The following is a 17,858-nucleotide window of genomic DNA, read 5'->3' as shown; positions in this document are numbered from 1 at the left end:
TTTAAATTTTTTCACTTTACATTTAGGGGCTTTGGGGGAAATATTGGGGGTCACAGAGTGCTCAATCTCTTTTTCTGCAGCCCTCGTTATAACTGAACAGGAAGCCTCTATACTGAGTGTTCCTGTTCATTCCTGCGTTGTGGATTTAGTATGTTTACCATGTCCACAATCATGAATGAACAGGAAGTGATGTAGATTACTTCCCATTCATTCATAATTGGGGACACAGTAAACATACTCGGTCCTCAATTATTTACAAACACTCAGTGATCACTGATCGCCGAGTGTTTGTACCCGCTCTCCATCCTGGATCGGCTCTCACAGGAGGCTGAGCAAGCGGTGCGGGGGAGGAGAGCTCTGACTCTGCTGACTCCTCCCCCGCACCGCTGGCTCGGCCTCCCGTGACAGCTGACAGCTCTCTCTGCCCTCACACTGCTCTCCTGATCTGTCACAGGAGTGATGTGAGCGTCCCTCCTCCCGCACCGCCTCCTGTGACAGATTAGGAGAACGTGTGGCGGAGACAGCTATCAGTGCTGTCACAGGAAGCTGAGCCGGGTGGTGTGGGAGGAGAGCTCAGCCTCGTGTGACAGCACTGATAGCTGTCCCAGCCCCCACACAGTTCTCCTAATCTGTGACAGGAGGTTGAGCGGTACGGGAGGAGACGCTGGGCGGTCACATCACTCTCACCCCCGCACCGCTCGGCCTCCTGTGGCAGTTTCTCTCCTCCCCACTGAACGCTGCACTGTGTCAGATGGGAAAGTTGTCGTCAGGGTCAGAATACCTAGGGCAACAAAGGCCTTCATTTTCAGGGTTAGTTTAAGGTTAAAGAGCTTGGGGGTAAATTACGTGTTGCTTCCAGGGTTACATTTAGGTTTATTATGTATGTAGACCCAAAATCTTTTGTTTCCTTTTAGATTAGGATACAGTAGGGAGTGGTTAAAACTTCAGGAAGTAATTTTTTTTGCTGTCTGTGCCCCTTTAGGCAAATGTCCCTTCATCTATTGTTCTGAAGAAGCAACAGGAAATCTCTACAAAGTGAGGTGAAATCCCCCTTAGACAGTTTTCACTGGCAAGGTGTTTTTTCTGGTGACAACCCTAAACTTTTGGATATCCCATCACTGTTGAGACAGTGACAAATGCCACAAGGACAAAAAAGGGTGACATTTTATAACAGGGAAACAGCAATCGAAACCTTACGATGGTTCTAATCTCTCACTACTGTAAGCAAAACCGGTTTAGCGATTGGGTGAGGGAAGAATTATGCGGGAGTTTTATCTTATTTTTGGGTTGTCCACGGGAAACAGAGCATTGAAAAGAAACCCACATGAATACGTAAAAACATACAAAATGTAAATACTTCTGGAAAACCTGTTAATTTATAACTAGAAAAAAACATGACCTTATATGTTATCTCATCACATAGCTTTAAAAATGCTATTGTTCAAAATCATTTTCACTAATAATGTTTTTGGTCACAAAAAAGTGTCTCTGTAAAGTAACTCAAGATTTCGGTCTGGGTCAGGGGTCCCCACACTCTTAATTACATCAACCCCTCTATGAAGTTTCATATTGCTCATAGACTCCCAACCATTTATTATAATAAAATAATGTACCACATATTACTTTAAAGAGTTGTACTACTACTACTACTACTACTACTACTACTATACCATTTATTATAATAAAATAATGTACCACATATTACTTTAAAGAGTTGTACTACTACTACTACTACTACTACTACTACTACTACTAATAATAATAATATAACTAATAGTCTTGTGACTACAGTCAACACTTGACTTGAGTCCGATGTACTCACTGGCTCTGCAACAGAGTTTGAGGTCAGTGCACTCATTGGTATGGGATCAATACATGACGTGATGTATGTATACGATGTACATGTACGTATATCCTTACCGAGGGTTGAAGGTCATAGACATGCAAAACAAAGCACAATAATGAATGAAACCAGAAACCACATCCAGCTGACAGAAACATCCCAAGGCTATATTTGCTGGTGGCTGACCATTTTGCCCTGGGTAACAAAGTCTCATCACCAGCCACCTCATCTTTAGGACTAGGGACTGACGTGGTGGTCTGCAATGACCTCAAAATATTAAAGGAGAACTATGGGGTGAGTAAATTACACTTATCCCCATAGTTATTGATCGGGAAGTGAGCTACAACATACCACCGTTCGCTCACTTCCCGATCATCTCTCTTCAGAGTGGTGACTGTCAGATTTCCCCCTCTCCGATCCTCCAGCGCTGACTGGAGGGATGGACAGGTAAAGGGGTGGGCATAGCTGGCTCTGCTTCTAGATAGGCAGAGTCCACTGTCAATCAGCCAGCTGGGTGGATCCCGACAGTATTGTCAGGATCCGTTCTGGCTGCGGCGCTCTCAGCACATAGTTGGCATTATATTGAGTTTTGGGGTCACGGGAGGAGCTTAGTATATGTCCTCCCGTGACCCTAAAGAAAACTATAGGATAAAAAGGTTACCCCATAGTCACTTTTAACTGAGCCTAATCGACCTTACTGACTCTCAGACATTTACTGACTCCCAGTTCTTTTAATCAGCATCTCTAGGATAGTCAAAAGTGGCCATTGGGTGTCAATCTCTCCTGCTGGCTGTCAAGTAATAGTCAGATTACAGAGTTTTGAAGACTATGAAAGGAGCATACCAAGAGCTATGAAAGTTATAAGAACTTTGAACTTATTCTAACACTACAGTCAAACATGGACATTTTTTATTTAAACTCAGATATATAGCCAAACCAACAAAGTGTCTCTAGTTTCACCCTGTTTTTAGTATCCTCTTCAATGTTCCTGAATCTTAGCCTGTGAAAATGCAAGTCTGTGCGGTCCATGGTTTTTAGCACCGCCCACTCTCTGAAACCACAGCAACCTCACTCTCACACACAAGATAGTGAGAGAAGTCAAAGCATGGGATCATGTGACAGGAAGCTACATGAGATTATAAAACAATAAAATTAAAAGCCTATGAAGCAGTTGGGATGTTTCCAATATAATATTAGTACCTTACATTACTTTCACGTATTGCTTGGACTTTAAAGAAGTCTGGCTGCTAGACCGATCTCTGCAGCCTCTTCTCCCCCTAGCTTGGCGGTCTAAGGATCTGTGACATCATCAGGTCTATTCATTTGCACTCTAGAGAGGCAGAGCCTGCAGAGTGGATCCCGACAATATTGTAAGGATCCGTCCCGGCTACGGCGCGGGTCCGTGCTGTCAGCGCATAGCGGGCGACAGCCTGCTATATGCTGAGTTTAGTACATGTCCTCCTGTGACCCTGAAGAGAACTATGGCAAAAAAAAAAGGTTGGCCCATAGTTCTCTTTTAATTTTCTACAAGCCTAGAGTTCTTCTTTTTCCTAGCTCTTTAACCTAAAAAAGTACATTTTATGATAAATAGTCACAAGAACTATATCTCAATAGCTCCCATATGCTTAAACAACGTGAGCTATTTGGTAATGCATTTATATTTTCTATTAAGCAAAATGCAGTCGGGTTTCTACTTTATCACCCATTTGAGGCTACAGCAGAGGCCGCCTGCAGAGTTTTTAATGGGATTACTGCACATCTCGTGTAACTTTTAGCTATATAACTAGGAAATTATCCAGAGTTTGGCAGCCACTGTTATGCTGATCTACAGTTTCCCTACCGCTGACCACCAGCGAAAACATTACAGAAAACTGCAGTAAGTGTTGCTTAGACAATATACAACACTCATCACACAGATAGCAAAGAAATTATTTTTAAAGGGTATTCTTCTTCCTAAAAGTATTTTCTATATGTGCGTTTCCTACCTGGAACAATTATAGCACATTTTTGGCCCTTTATAGCCACATGATGGTACTTGGGATGTGTGTAGCCATAGTGAATCTTGTATTTCTGTCAGCCAGGGGACTGCTGAGGTCGAAACGTTCCCAAAGACTGCTGAATCATCACCCATTGCTCATTTCTCACTACTGTAAAAAGCATACAGTCACCCTACTATGAGGAAGTGGAGATTCTATACAGTAGGCAGCTGGAATATACAGTACACAAGAGAGTGAAGGACTGACTAGCTTAAAGGGTTAACATAAGTTAGAAGCAGAACTGCTTATAACTGTATTACTGACAGGAAGCAAAAACTGATTTTAATTTCCGATAAAGGATAGATCTTCACTCACTATTAAACATAGCTATAGTCTACACATGCACTGAAAGCTGAACTCCAGGCAGATAAAAAAAAAAAACCCAAAACATTATTTCCTGCAGTTGTGTAAAAAATAATAATGATAATATCAATAATAACTTAATAATAAGTGCCTAAATGTGTCTTGTATCAGTCTACAGTTATCCCTGCAAACACTTCAAATGAGAGGAGGAGAAAGAACTAGATCCCAGCCAGGTTCTGCTGCATGCACATGGGCTACAAAAGTAGAATGCAGAGCAAGCAGAGCTGATGACAGAGTCCTGCTGCCCCATCATTGTCTAATAAGGAGATAACACCAGTTGTATGTGTGTGGTCCCCCAGGCTGTGCTAATCACAAACTTTAGTATTAATTAGAAGGTACACGGTTAAAATTTCGAACAAACAAAATCGCTTTCAGAACATTCGTTCGACTTTCTAAATCACTGATGCAGCAAAATTGATGATCGATTTCGACCGCAGTGATGAAAAAATTTGTAGGAGCATGTTAGAAAATGTTTCTCAAACTAATGAAATTCTAACAGTGAATGTTGTTTTTGTTGGGAACCCTCCATTCATTCCAAAACCAAATGTTAAATAAAAACGAAAATCAAACACATTTTCAAAAGAAAATCGCCAGGACTCTGACCGTATTAATCGAACGTTCCGACGGGATTTCATATACAAACGTTCGTGGGGAAATCTACCCCTGTATACCCGACTTTACAAATCTTTTGGGCTACCCTGCATGTAAGCAATGATACTTCCTGTAGGGTAGCACATATACAACAGTTATACAAAATGGCTATTTCCCAACTCGTTTGTAGCCCCTGGGATACCACCAATTCCACCCAAGAGTCTAAGATGGAGGCTGTCCAAGCCTCCACAAACCTTAACAGACGTCCCCCTACTGTGGTGAGTTGGGGTGCACCATCATGCCAAGGAAGGCTTGTCTGAGGATTTGGCAGATTTTGAGCCCCAGACCTTGCATTGTACTAGGAGTCAAGCTTGGAGGGGTCTAGAAGACGAGGACGCAGGAATGGAGAAACAAAAGGAACATTTCCTAAAAGATAAGGAAGGAGAACACTGTGCAGTCTGTTCTTTAGGCTTCTACCGGTGAGGAAGATAGGTGCCCTTGCAGTAGCGTCCTTGTTAACGATATCAATTGTACATTTTAAGAAATGTTGTCCCTCGATGGCTATGCAGACCAGACCCTTCTAAGACTCGGGTGCCGCAGTACAGCAAAGTGTCTTACACATATGTAGTAGCATGAGATCCATGCAGGGCGATATGCTGGGAAACCATCACAACTGCAGTTTAAAGCTATGGCTATTTGCTCCATGTGTTCTATAATGGAGAAATCAACCACAACAGTGGTAAGATCCCTTTTAAAAGATTAAATAAAATAAAACTGATAAAAGCAGACATTATCTGACTTCAGATGCTAGCTCTGACACAAGAAACCATTGGGAGCTATGACTTTTTTTTATAGGACTCAAGAAAAGCAGCTTCCATTGAATAACGGTTTCCCTTTGCAGAAATTGTCCTGGTATTGGGTATGTTATTCTTATCTATTTTCTGTCCAGGCCGGATAGAATTGTTTTGCCCTATTCAAGTCAGTAAGACAAAAAGGAAGACCTAATATGGCCAAGTAAAGCAGCAGGAACAAGGTATTTTGAGGATACACAACTGACATCTAAAAGGATCAGTCTGAAATAGGATTGATGGCCACATATATGATGTGAAATGCAAAGGAAGCTAAAAATAAATGCTTAGTAGCTGAGTCCTGAGCTCAGTACATAGGTAACATTCTACCAGTGAAGGAACCTAATCTAGCTACTAACAGGGTGGACAATAAAAGATTTAATTGCTACCTATTAGGCTTATATTTCACTTTATACAAAAGCTGACTGTACAAAACACAATCTGATCACAAAGTTATTGTTTCTTTATTGTAACAATAGCATGCAGGCTTGTATATCCCAAGTGTTTATGTCAGGGAGGTCTACTTTCATTAAATTACACAGGTATTAGAGGGAAAGGGTAGGGCAAATAGTTGAGCTCCAATGCAGTCAAATTTTCGGCATTAGGGAATTAAGGCAAGTGCAATAAAGTGTAGAAAACTGTACCTATCAGCTCTAAACAGCAGCTCACACAGTGTTCTGGTTTCCTGACCCAGCACCATGGTAGAAGCTTAAATACTCTGCTGCTGTCAGTGTCCATGATGCAGAGCTGCTGTGGGTAACTTAACAGTACAGCTTCAAACAAACCAAATGTCAAATGAAAACACATTGGGGGGGGGGGGGTAAACTGGAGCAGACAGAATCTGCAGCATCTCTCTTCAGCATCTCTCTTCAGTTTGTTCAGTTGCGTGGCAGTGCATTGAAGTTAATGTCACCATAGCAATGCCCCCCACCCGTATTGCAATAACCTTCACCTGAATGCGTGGCACATTAGTGCCTGCGTTCCGGTTCAGTGCAATCTGCAAAATTAGTGCTTGCAGCATTTTTGCAGATCGCACTAGACCGGAACCCAGGCACCAATGTGCCACGCGTTCGGGTGATCGCCCCTGAACGCAGGCAACCGACCGGAGTGCAATACAGTGCGTGCCAGAGCCTGACTGCTCTGAAACGCACTGTTTGTGGTGTGAACCAGCCCTAAAGCCTAATTCACACCATCCTCAGTGCGTTCTGGCGCTATTGTGGACGGAACGCACTGGATCGCATTGCGGCCGGCTCAGTTTGTTCTGGGGTGGGAGGGGGTGTGGTGATGTGTTGAAGTGAATGGCATCGCAGCCACGCCCTTCGACCGCAATGTGATCGCCCACACGGGAACGCAAGGCACATCAGTGCCTGAAATCCGGTCCAGTCAGAAAAAATGCTGCTAGCACTATTTTTTTCTGACCGGACCGCAGGCATTGATGTGCCTTTCGTTTCCGTGCGGCAGATCGCATTGCGGCAGGAGGGCATGGCTGCGGTGTCATTCACTTCAACACATCACCACACCCCCTCCCACCCCACAACAAACTGAGCCGGCCGCAATGCGATCCGGTACATTCCGGCCACAATAGCGCCGGAACGCACTGAGGATGGTGTGAAGGAGGCTCTAGAAGTCTTAACTGTGCAGCCCCTTAACTATACTGTCAGATCCCACTCAAGCTAATAGCCTACCTGCTTCTGGCTCTTCAGGTGTGGTCCCAACGTGCTTGATGCTGCAGACTGGAGCGGGTCAGAGGTGTCCAAAGCTACGGGCGGGGAGGGGCCAGTCAAACGTGCACACTGAAGAGAGGGAGGAGCAGCCGATGCCACTACGTGCAGGAGGCAATGATTATTGGACGCTGACGAAGATGGAGGGGCGGGCCGAGTGTGTGGGCAAAGTGCCTCAGTGTCTGTGCGGGTAGAGGCGGCCACGCGCGGTAGGAAAGGTTGTTGGCCGCTTCAGACAGGAGGGGAGAGACGAATGTGTCGGATGCTTTAGCATCTGACACATTCGGGTACACGGAGCGTGGGATAGGGAGTCGACACGCGATCTACCAGCAATAGATTTGCGATCGACTGGTAGATCGCGATCGATCTTATGGGCACCCCTGCTTTAAAGTGTTATTAAACCCTCAGGTGTTGTTGCATATATGTACGGCTATAGTTTTACCGATATATGTAGTAGAAAGTTTGTCCTTCGAAAATATATGCATAAACATATAAACGTTCTTTTGTTTTTTTGCTTTCACAAGTGTAATCAAATTTAAATGTTCTGGTTGTAACATTGCATTATGGCCGCCACTAAATAGTGCTAAAAGAGCATAGAAGATAAGCATGTATTTTCTATGCTCATCAGTGCCATCTAGTGGCCATAATGCAATATTACAATAAGAACATTCATGTTTAAATTACACTTGTGAAGGGAAAAACTAAATAATGTTCTTTTGTGCAAATATTTCACACAGGACGAACATTCACAGATATTCCCAGGGTAATGGCCCTGTTAATTCTTCATAAATCAACCCCCTTCTATGAACCATGTAACAAATAATGTTCTTAAGCATTATATGAACTAAAACTGAACTTTAAATTCAAAAGATCAAAAAAAAAAAAAAACTCTTCCTGTGAAAAAAATAAATAGACTATAATGATGGCTCTTTGACTTTCATACAAGTGTGCAATAATTAAAAAAAAAAAAAAGAGAAATCACTGCTTGTCATAGCGGTCAGAGGTGAATGGCTATACACATTGCTGAAACACAAATGTGTGAAGGGATTGAAATTCTGTTCAGCCTTTGTTTTGATCAAGAAATTCCTGCCAGACAGCACAACTAGATTCTCAACATCAACAGCAGCTTAAAGGAGAACTATGGGGCTAAGGCTTTTCCCCAAAGTTGTCCTTAGGGTAACCTCCCGTAACTAGCGTCCTCCCGTCACCCTAGGCTCAGTATACCGCGAGCTACAGCTTTTCCCCATAGTTCTCCTTAGGGTGACCTCCCGCAAACTAGCATCCTCCCGTCACCCTAGGCTCAGTATACCGCGAGCTACAGCTTTTCCCCATAGTTCTCCTTAGGGTAACCTCCCGCAAACTACCATCCTCCCGTCACCCTAGGCTCAGTATACCGCGAGCTACAGCTACAGACAATTGTGCCGGGATCCGCCCAGCTGCGTGAGTGACAGCTGGCTCTGCCTATCTAGAGGCAGAGCCAGCTGTACCCGCCCCCTCCCCTGTCCGTTCCGCCAGTCAGCGCTGGCGGATCGGAGCGGGTAGGGAGGAATCCAGCCCCTCCCCTGTCACGGCAGAGAGCCGTGACAGGATCGAGAGGTTGAGCGAACGCCGGTATGTGTTCGCTCACCTCCCGATCTACTGAGCCGACCTATGACAGTCTCATTGTCACAGGTCGGCTAGAACTATGAGGTGAGTGAAAAGCACTCGCCTCATAGTTCTCCTTTAAGTTGTTAGAAAATGCTGAATGAAAGCACTCCCAGGTTGCTGATTGGACAAAGAAGCAGCAGCAGCAGGCTGATAAGGAAATACCTTGACTCTCGGCTCATGTCAGCACATGTGCATGCAGAAGAGTCTGAGCTCCTAACACCCTCCCTTTCCCAGTCTGGGCAAGCAATTACATGAGGCTGATATCAAGAACAATTCAGGAACTTACACTACAGGCATCTAAAAATGAATTATGAGAATTGTATGAATACACAAGTGTATTAACTGGTGTTTTTATATCTTTGTAAAGTTCACTAGAAGAATGTACATGAAGCTGCCCTAAACGTTATACTGGGGTTATGACACAATTCATGAATGTTCACAGATTCACTAATCTATACTAAAGTGACTCTAAACTCAGGAGTTCAAATTTAAAAATGCATTCAAGTACCTTAACTATTAACAGAAATGTATCTTATTGGTGTATCACTCGGCTGTAGATCCTCAAATCATCTCTGAATTGGTGCTGACACTGTCCTTCCTTCTGGAGGGTGGCTACTTTTGTTCCCCATGGTCCCTGTGTGTTGTAAAGTAGTCACTGCTTCAAACTCACTCCTGTGATGGAATACACCTTTAGTTAGATCATTTGTATTTAGACTGCAGTTTATTACGGGAGTGAGCTTGGAGTGGTGACTACTTTACAGCACACACAGGGGACCGTGGGGAACAAGTAGCCCCCCTCCAGAAGGAAGGAGTGTCAGCACCAATTCAGAGATGATTTGAGGATCTACAGCCGAGTGATACCCAAATAAGATACATTTTTGTTAATAGTTCAGGTACTTTAATGTATTTTAAGATTTAATGCCTGAGTTTAGTGTCACTTTAAAGATCAACGTCTGCATAATACAACCATTTATGTCACAGGCAGGTCTATAGGGTTATGTTAGGTTAAAACCTGATGTGGATCAATGAATCTCCTGCCAGTAAGTCCAGATGCAAATTGCAGACACAAGGAAGGGGCTATAAATAAAGCTTATGGAGATGTGTGCTTTGGCTGTAGTTGTTCTTTAACAACTGGCAGCTACGTGGAAGTGGTGAACCATGGAGGTCAAACACCATTGTTTTAGCAAAAAAAAGCAGAAGCAAATAATTTGTTAGGGAAAAAACCTACAATGTCTCCCTGATGGCAAACACGATTGTGGCCGGTCCTGGAGCTGCGATAGGTAATATATTTGCAAATGGTACAGAAATGGAAATGAAGGGCTGTCAAGCTTTAGAAGGCAAATCCAGCTTCAGATCATTTTTTTTAGCATTTGTTAATGAATGGGAGGGGTACGTTTTTATTGCTGCATGTGTCCCGGATAGGCTGATCTACCCTCACTTCCTGTCCTGACAAGCTTTGTGTCACACTATAAAAAGTTGTTACTGAAAAAGGAAAGAAGAGGAAATGTCCCTAATTAGGTAAAAGGAGGCCTGTAAAATACATGACAAATTACTAAACCCTCCTCCACTCTTTTCAAAATGTTTGGCTGGAGTCTTAGTTTTACAGAGTTCTACACATCACTCCATAGTAATGCGCTGTAGAAGTGAATGTAAACACTGTTTTTCCACATACTGTTTACATCGGGATTGTAGTGATGTAACAAGTGTGTATGAAGGCTGGGAAAGAGCTGTTACAGCTCCGTGCAGCACCTCCCTGCGGCAACAGATCACTGCTATAGTGATCTATTGCTGGCTGATTGCATGACATCATCTCTTAGGCTGGGTTCACACCTAGGCGTATCGAATATGCGCGTTTGTCGCGCTTTTCGTGTCACGCGATTCACGGTAAAAAAAACGCGCTACTTGTCTGTATCCCAATGGAAACGCGCGACAAAAACGCCCCAAAGAAGCTCCTGTACTTCTTTGGGCGTAGGACGTTATGTGCGCGTTCATACGGCCTGTAATACGCCCAGGTGTGAACCATACCCATAGGAAATAATGGGATTTCGGTGTTTGAGCGTTTTGCAGAGCGTAGGAACGCACTACAAAACGCCCAGGTGTGAACCGGGCCTCAATGTTACTGACCGTTTACAAGAACCATTTTTTCCACCCTTCATGCGATACAATGTAGCATCAGAAGGGGAATAAAGCTCTTCTAAAGTAAAATGCATACTTTCAACTTTGACCTTTACTATACCTCTATGGTACATATTACGACATAATTTTCATCAGTAGACATTGTTGATTATATTTTGGGCTAAATGTATGTATTATTTTTGTCTTATTTTTTTATTGCCAAGACAAACCAAGGAAATCAAAATATTATACATTAAAATGTACTATCAAATAAAAGGCCTATCTGTCCTAAAATAAAAATAAAATTAATGGTGTTGGGTACCTGGAAAAAAAGGGGCGGTGACATCACTCCCATCAGGTGACATTGCTCAGGCCTACTGATTGGCTACTAGAGCCTAGATCAGGGGTAGACAATCTTGGCACTTCAGCTGTGGTGAAACTAAAAATCCCATCATGCCTCCGACTCTAGGAGTCATGCCTGTGGCTGTCAGAGTCTTGCAATGCCTCATGGGAGTTTTATCACAGCTGGAGTGCCAAGGTTGCCTACCCCTGCCCAACATAAAGCATGACATCATAATTGGAAGGTTTCTCATGCCTAATATATGGAATCTAAGAGACAAAATGCTTATAATTTAATGACTGAATATGGATATTGCTTAGAAAATAGTAATTAGTGGCAAAATATGGTATGAGGTGCAACATGTACAAAGACTAGCGTCTCTAGATGCCTTACCACTTTACTAGAATAGCTTTAATTCGAATGCAGGTGATGTAACAGAGAAGTACAACTTATTTTGTACTTACTGATATAGTACCATTGTCCAGACCTATGGACAGCCTCCGGGTTTCTGGATTAAAAGACATACATGAACATGGACCTGAAAGATATAAACGTGGAGTGCTGTTAGCACCATAAAGGTTGTAATAGATACTGCCAACACCCTAAAGCAGACCGCATATACTGCAGACAAGTCACTGAGCGGTTAACACTTATAAGAGGAGGGACTGAGGGGTTAACACTTCTGTAGCAGCTGATCAGGTTAATGCACATACACCGCAGACTGGTCACACATGGATTGATGCTCATACTTTGCAGCTGTAAGCCTGGCTAGAGAGCCGTGTGTACTGGAGGAGGCACATTATAGCTGGTACAGATGCTGGGAAGTGAAGTGCATTTGCTGGGGGCAGGATACAGGAGAGAGACCAATGTGTGTCCTAAGACACACAAAACCATTCTGCACGACAGGAATTAAACATTTACTTCTGCAGAAGGGAAGAAGGTTGAAGATTGCTGCTGAACTGAGTTTTCACTCAGTGCTAAACCTCCAGACTAATGTGTGAGCTCAGTGTGCAATGTATCTGGGTAGGACATAGACAGTGTTCAATGTACAGTTTGTGTGGTGGGAGTGTGTGACTGCAGACTGAGGAGTCTCTGGAGGAGAAACATGAAAAATTGTGTGCTAGGGAAGGGATGCAGGGGAAAGACAAATGTGTGTGCGCTGGAGGTGGAATAGAGGGGAACAACCAATGAGTGTGCTGAATGAGGGATACAGGGTAAAGACCAATGTGTGTGCTGGAGGTGGGATCTCACTGGGGAAAGATCAATGTTTATGGTGCTGGAGGAGGGAAACAGGGTAAAGACCAATGTGTGTGCTGGGAGTGGGATCTAACTGGGGAAAGACCAATGTTTATGGTGCTGGAGGAGGGAAACAGGGTAAAGACCAATGTGTGTGCTGGAGGTGGGATCTCACTGGGGAAAGACCAATGTTTATGGTGCTGGAGGAGGGAAAGAGGGTAAAGACCAATGTGTGTGCTGGGAGTGGGATCTAACTGGGGAAAGACCAATGTGTATGGGTGATGGAGGAGGGATACACGGTAAAGACCAATGTGTGTGCTGGAGGTGGGATCTAACTGGGGAAAGACCAATGTGAATGCGAGAGGAGGGACATGGGGGAAAGACCAATGTGTATGCGAAAAGAGGGAAAGACCAATGTGAGTGTGCACTGTAGGAAGGATACAAGGGACAGACCAATATATGTCTGCTGGAGGTGTGATCTTACAAAGGGAAAGAACAATGTGTGTCCTGGAAGAGTGATTTGGCTGGGGAAGAAAAAATATACAACATATAGGATAGAAAGGGTCATAAGACCTAACAGTATTTTAATTGTTCCCATTTGCTGGTTGTTATGGGCCACCCCCTAGTTCAGCATATCCAAAGGCAATGTGTTGTACTTTTCCCCCCCAAAGTATTGCTATACAAAACATAGGTAGAAATCTACTGAAAACAATGCATTTCCATTGTTAACGCTTGCACTAAAAAAACACATCTGGAGCAGACAAGTCCTGCACAATAGGTTTATTGATATCACTTGTAGCCAACAACTTACCTGGCATGGCATGAAATATACTAGGCCAGAACTGACCACTGTCTCTCTTCATCCAAACACGTACTGTCCTGAAAAAATAACATTGGTGAGACACATATCGTTTCACTACAAAGAGATGTACCATAGAGCAGAAAATCTTATAAATCCAATGAGTGTTGAGAAACACAGAGGCTGCCATTAGAGGCTGCCATTACCAATCTCCCCTTCTAAAAATTCAGTTTACCTGGCTGTGATGCTGAGCTAATAACTTCAGTTCCTTCTGAGGCACTGATCTGGAACAAGTATGCAGATCAGGAGGTCTCACTGTATCTGCTGCATGCTGGCTCCATGTTGAGGGCTCAGAATGTAAAGAATTCAGAGGATCAGTACTACTGCCAGGCAGCTGGCATTTTCAGAAGGAGGCCAGTTATGGCAGCCTCTCTATTTCATTCTGCACCACTTTCCTTAGTGGAATTTGTGTAAACAACCTACATTAATCTTATTCAAGAAGAAATTTTAGGAGCTGAAGATTAATATATTTTATGTGCGAGCAACCAAATACAAAGTACCCTCAGCTGGGAAGTTGGACAACAACGGGTATTGCATAACACATGGTGCAAAGGGCATTACCACACATGAATGATACCATTTGTTAAAGAAGAAGGACTCCAGGAAAAAAAATAAAAGTATTTAAAATCTGCTGGTATAGAAGTTAAAGTGCAAGGAGGCGTACATCACTTCCTGGAGCTCTCTCTGAGTACCGATAGTATAGCCATCACTATACTGCCAGCAGTCAGACACTGGACCTTTGGGTCTTCTACATCAGCGGTCGCCAAACTTTCGGACCTCACGGACCACTAAATTCCTCATTTTAAATCCCGCAGACCGCTAATATGAATTGTTTAAAAAGATAAATACATTTGTAAGATTATGATCAGAGAACATCCATTTTATTAATATGCACCTATTTAATTATAACAAAATGGTAAATGCTTTACGGCTATGTTGAGGAACACGACGCTTCTCAGATCACTGGCAGCCTGTGCTGCCTGTACTGAGAGCCGCGCATTCCTTGTGACAGACGCTGCTTGAGTCAGTGAGAGGCAGCCCCAGGGCCTCCGTGCCAGTTCAATGACGGCCCAGCCTGCACGGCATCAGAGGGGTCCCCGGCCCAGTCCGCCCCTGCTCAAAACAATACAGAAGCGTACGGCTCTGCAACGGTTGCCTCGTACAACTTAAGACTACCCTGATGTCACCCTGATGCGCCTCTCTTGTTCCCCCCTCTCTCGTACAGTTTGTGAATTTAGTGCAATATAAAAAGGTGAAAATTGTCATTCAGAATATAAGAATTTCTTAGAATATTATTTTTGTTTTATTTAATAATAAAACATAAAAAATGCAAATAATGTCCAGATTTTTCTGCGGACCACCAAAATTTTCTCACGGACCATCAGTTGGCGACCGCTGTTCTACACAGTAGCCATCACATTGTTTATCTGCCTCTCCTCTTACCCATGGATGGAGGAAGAAGGGCTTCTTTAAATTCCTAAAGAAAAGATTAGGACAGAAGCAAAAGTTGAGCAAAGGGAAACTGAACATATTATTTGCATGTAATCGGTTTTATCCTCGGTATCCTATATATTAAAGTGAACCTGAATTTAAAAAGTGAAGGTTTGGTATGCTATAATGAATATCTAGAAAATGCTCATTGTGGCCTATGTAGTAGTCAGAAAAAAAATACACTTTATATTGAATTCCTTTTGCAAAAAAATCAGTGCACTTCCCAGTATATTAGTGTGCCTAGGCTCTGCTGTGTCTATGGCCCTAACTGGATATCTGCAGTGTGAGATCTAAGGCACTGCTGCCTCTGACTGCTCGTTTCAGGAGATTTGGCAATGTCACAACAGTGCTACTTGTAGGAGAGCAATCTTCATCACATGTACCCTTGTTTTTTTTAGTATTGTATATGAAAACCTTTAATAAAAAACTATTTATAAGCGATTTAAAAAAAAATTGGTGCCTAACGTTTGAGATTCTCTCTAGTTGTCGTCAATGGAGCTGGCTCCTAAAAAAAAACCTGCTGGCTCCTGGCCTAGACAGTCCTAAAACAAAAAATATTTGTTTCAGAATGCAATTTTAACATCTCTCATCCTGTATCTTTAGATTTCTGTTTTCAACTCAGACCCCCCAAAAACCCTTGAATAGATGAGAACTACATGCACATTCATTTCCTGTATGCCTGTGTCCACATTTCAATCCGCATTTCTAATACATCCCATTGTAGTCATACATGGAGAAGCACTGTGCTCAGAATCTAGTACACGGTTTTTTCACTACTCCCTCAAAGCTCCACCCCTCCTCCCTAACATCCCACCCATATTTCTACTTTGCCAGCCTTCCCTACAGCCAGGAGCCCCGTTGCATGTGACATGTGGTGCAAGGCATTGATGTCCATGACCTGGATTGAGATGACCTGGAAGGCCAAAAACCAGCAGAAGCTGCTACTCAGAAGAGACCGGTATAAGCAGGGTTTTTAAAAGGTAAGAAAATATTTTGGAGCATAATAATAATTTATTTCACAATGCTTGTTTCATCACATCTCCTTCACGTCGTTCATGAACCGGCACACTTCTTCTAGTTTATATTAAGCTGACAAATCCTGCATCCTTTAACAGAGTCTGCAGAGCCTCTGCCACCAAAGAAGCTTACAAACTGTAATCTCTACATGGGAGACACTCCTGGATTGGAGCTGGTTAGCTGATTATACAGATAAATATACCTAGGCTGGAAAAAAGGCATACCAACCGGAAGAAATTTGTAGGCCTGCCATTGCCCACCTCCATCTAAAAATACTACGTGTCTGGCTGTCTCTGTCTTTATTACTTTGAGTCGCTTCCTCTGAGTAGATCAGAATAACAGCAACTAGCATTTTCAGAAGGACAGTAATGGCAGCCTGCATATTTCCCTCAGCACAGGTTTCCTTCAATGAACATTACTTATAAATGTAGTGGTTAGCGCTTCTGCCTTGCAGCACTGGGGGGTCCCCGGTTTGAATCCCCGCCAGGTCACTATCTGCAAGGAGATCGCATGTTCTCCCTTTGCTTGTGTGGGTTTCCTCCTTGCTTGTGTGGGTTTGCTGGAAGGTTAATCGGCTCCTCTCTAAATTGGCCCTTGTATGTATGGATGTGACATAGGGACCTTAGATTGTAAGCTCCTTGAGGGTAGGGACTGATGTGAATGTGCAACTATGTAAAGTGCTGCGTAAATTGTCGGCGCTATATAAATACCTGTAATAAATAAATAATAATTATCTGATTCATTCTATAATGTGATATATAAATTGGAGTACCATGAAGACGAACAAAAATAATGAGAGAACAAACCAAAACCGTGGCCAAAGTTCTTTTCAATAAAGGCTAACAAACCAAAGATAAAGAGCGTTCCTTCAGAATAGAATCATTTGGTAGTCACCGAAGAGTAGAAGGATTTGCCAAGTACTACCTAACTTATCTGCTGGTAACAGTGCAACAGTAAAAGCAACACAGTGCAAGGTGAGGAAAAAACCTGGGCAACTCCAGTGCCAATGGCACCGGGCTGACCATAATGTCCTTCAATGGGTGGCCATCACATATTTGTACATTTCTTTGTTTTTCTTACACAAAGCATGTCATACCTAATGAGGTTTATTCTGTGAAGCAATTGATAAATGCAGACTAGGGATGTCCCAATACCGATACAGGACATTTTCATGTTCTCGCGAAAATGCCGATTCCAAAGGCCGATAGCGGCCCTTTAAATTTTTTAACAAGCTCGGCTGACTGAGGTCCCGCGCTTGCTAGGGACCTCAGGCAGATGTCTTTGACAGTGCCGTTCCGGCCATATATTGCCTCCTCCTACTTCCCGGAGCAGGCAAAGCACAGGACGACCCCACACCTGCCTGTACAGCCCCGGAGCCCAGATCTCACCTGGTCAGACCGGCACCCACCTCCAGAGCCCTGGAGAGACCCAAATGCAGCCCTAGTGAGATCTGCACGCAGCCCTGGTGAGACCCAAAAGCAGCCCTGCATAATTGCTGTTTGATCATGGATTGATGGGATCTGTAGTCCTCTATTGCTGGTTGCCATTCTCCATTGCTGTATAATCAATTATTTGTAGCCCTCTATAGCCGGTTGCCATTCTCCATTGCTGTATAATCAATTATTTGTAGCCCTCTATAGCCGGTTGCCATTCTCCATTGCTGTATAATCAATTATTTGTAGCCCTCTATAGCCGGTTGCCATTCTCCATTGCTGTATAATCAATTATTTGTAGCCCTCTATAGCCGGTTG

The 17,858-nt window shown here is 43.3% G+C and overlaps 1 protein-coding gene across 1 annotated transcript in view; it reads right to left on the bottom strand.

Annotated features, from left to right (window-relative positions):
- Positions 1 to 17,858, bottom strand: part of WDFY2 (WD repeat and FYVE domain containing 2) — an 81,008-nt gene that overhangs the window by 39,354 nt on the left and 23,796 nt on the right. The window contains exons 2-3 of the mRNA XM_018556460.1: positions 13,552 to 13,619; positions 11,969 to 12,042 (exon numbers count right to left, since the gene is read on the bottom strand). Of these exons, the coding sequence (XP_018411962.1) occupies positions 11,969 to 12,042; positions 13,552 to 13,619 (142 nt within the window). The remainder of the gene's footprint in view (positions 1 to 11,968; positions 12,043 to 13,551; positions 13,620 to 17,858) is intronic.

Source organism: Nanorana parkeri, unplaced genomic scaffold (assembly GCF_000935625.1).
Source record: "Nanorana parkeri isolate BGI_ZX_2015 unplaced genomic scaffold, ASM93562v1 scaffold238, whole genome shotgun sequence".
Lineage (NCBI taxonomy): Eukaryota > Metazoa > Chordata > Amphibia > Anura > Dicroglossidae > Nanorana > Nanorana parkeri.
The sequence above is the reverse complement of the archived record's forward strand: the minus strand, read 5'-3'. Positions and strand labels throughout refer to the sequence as shown.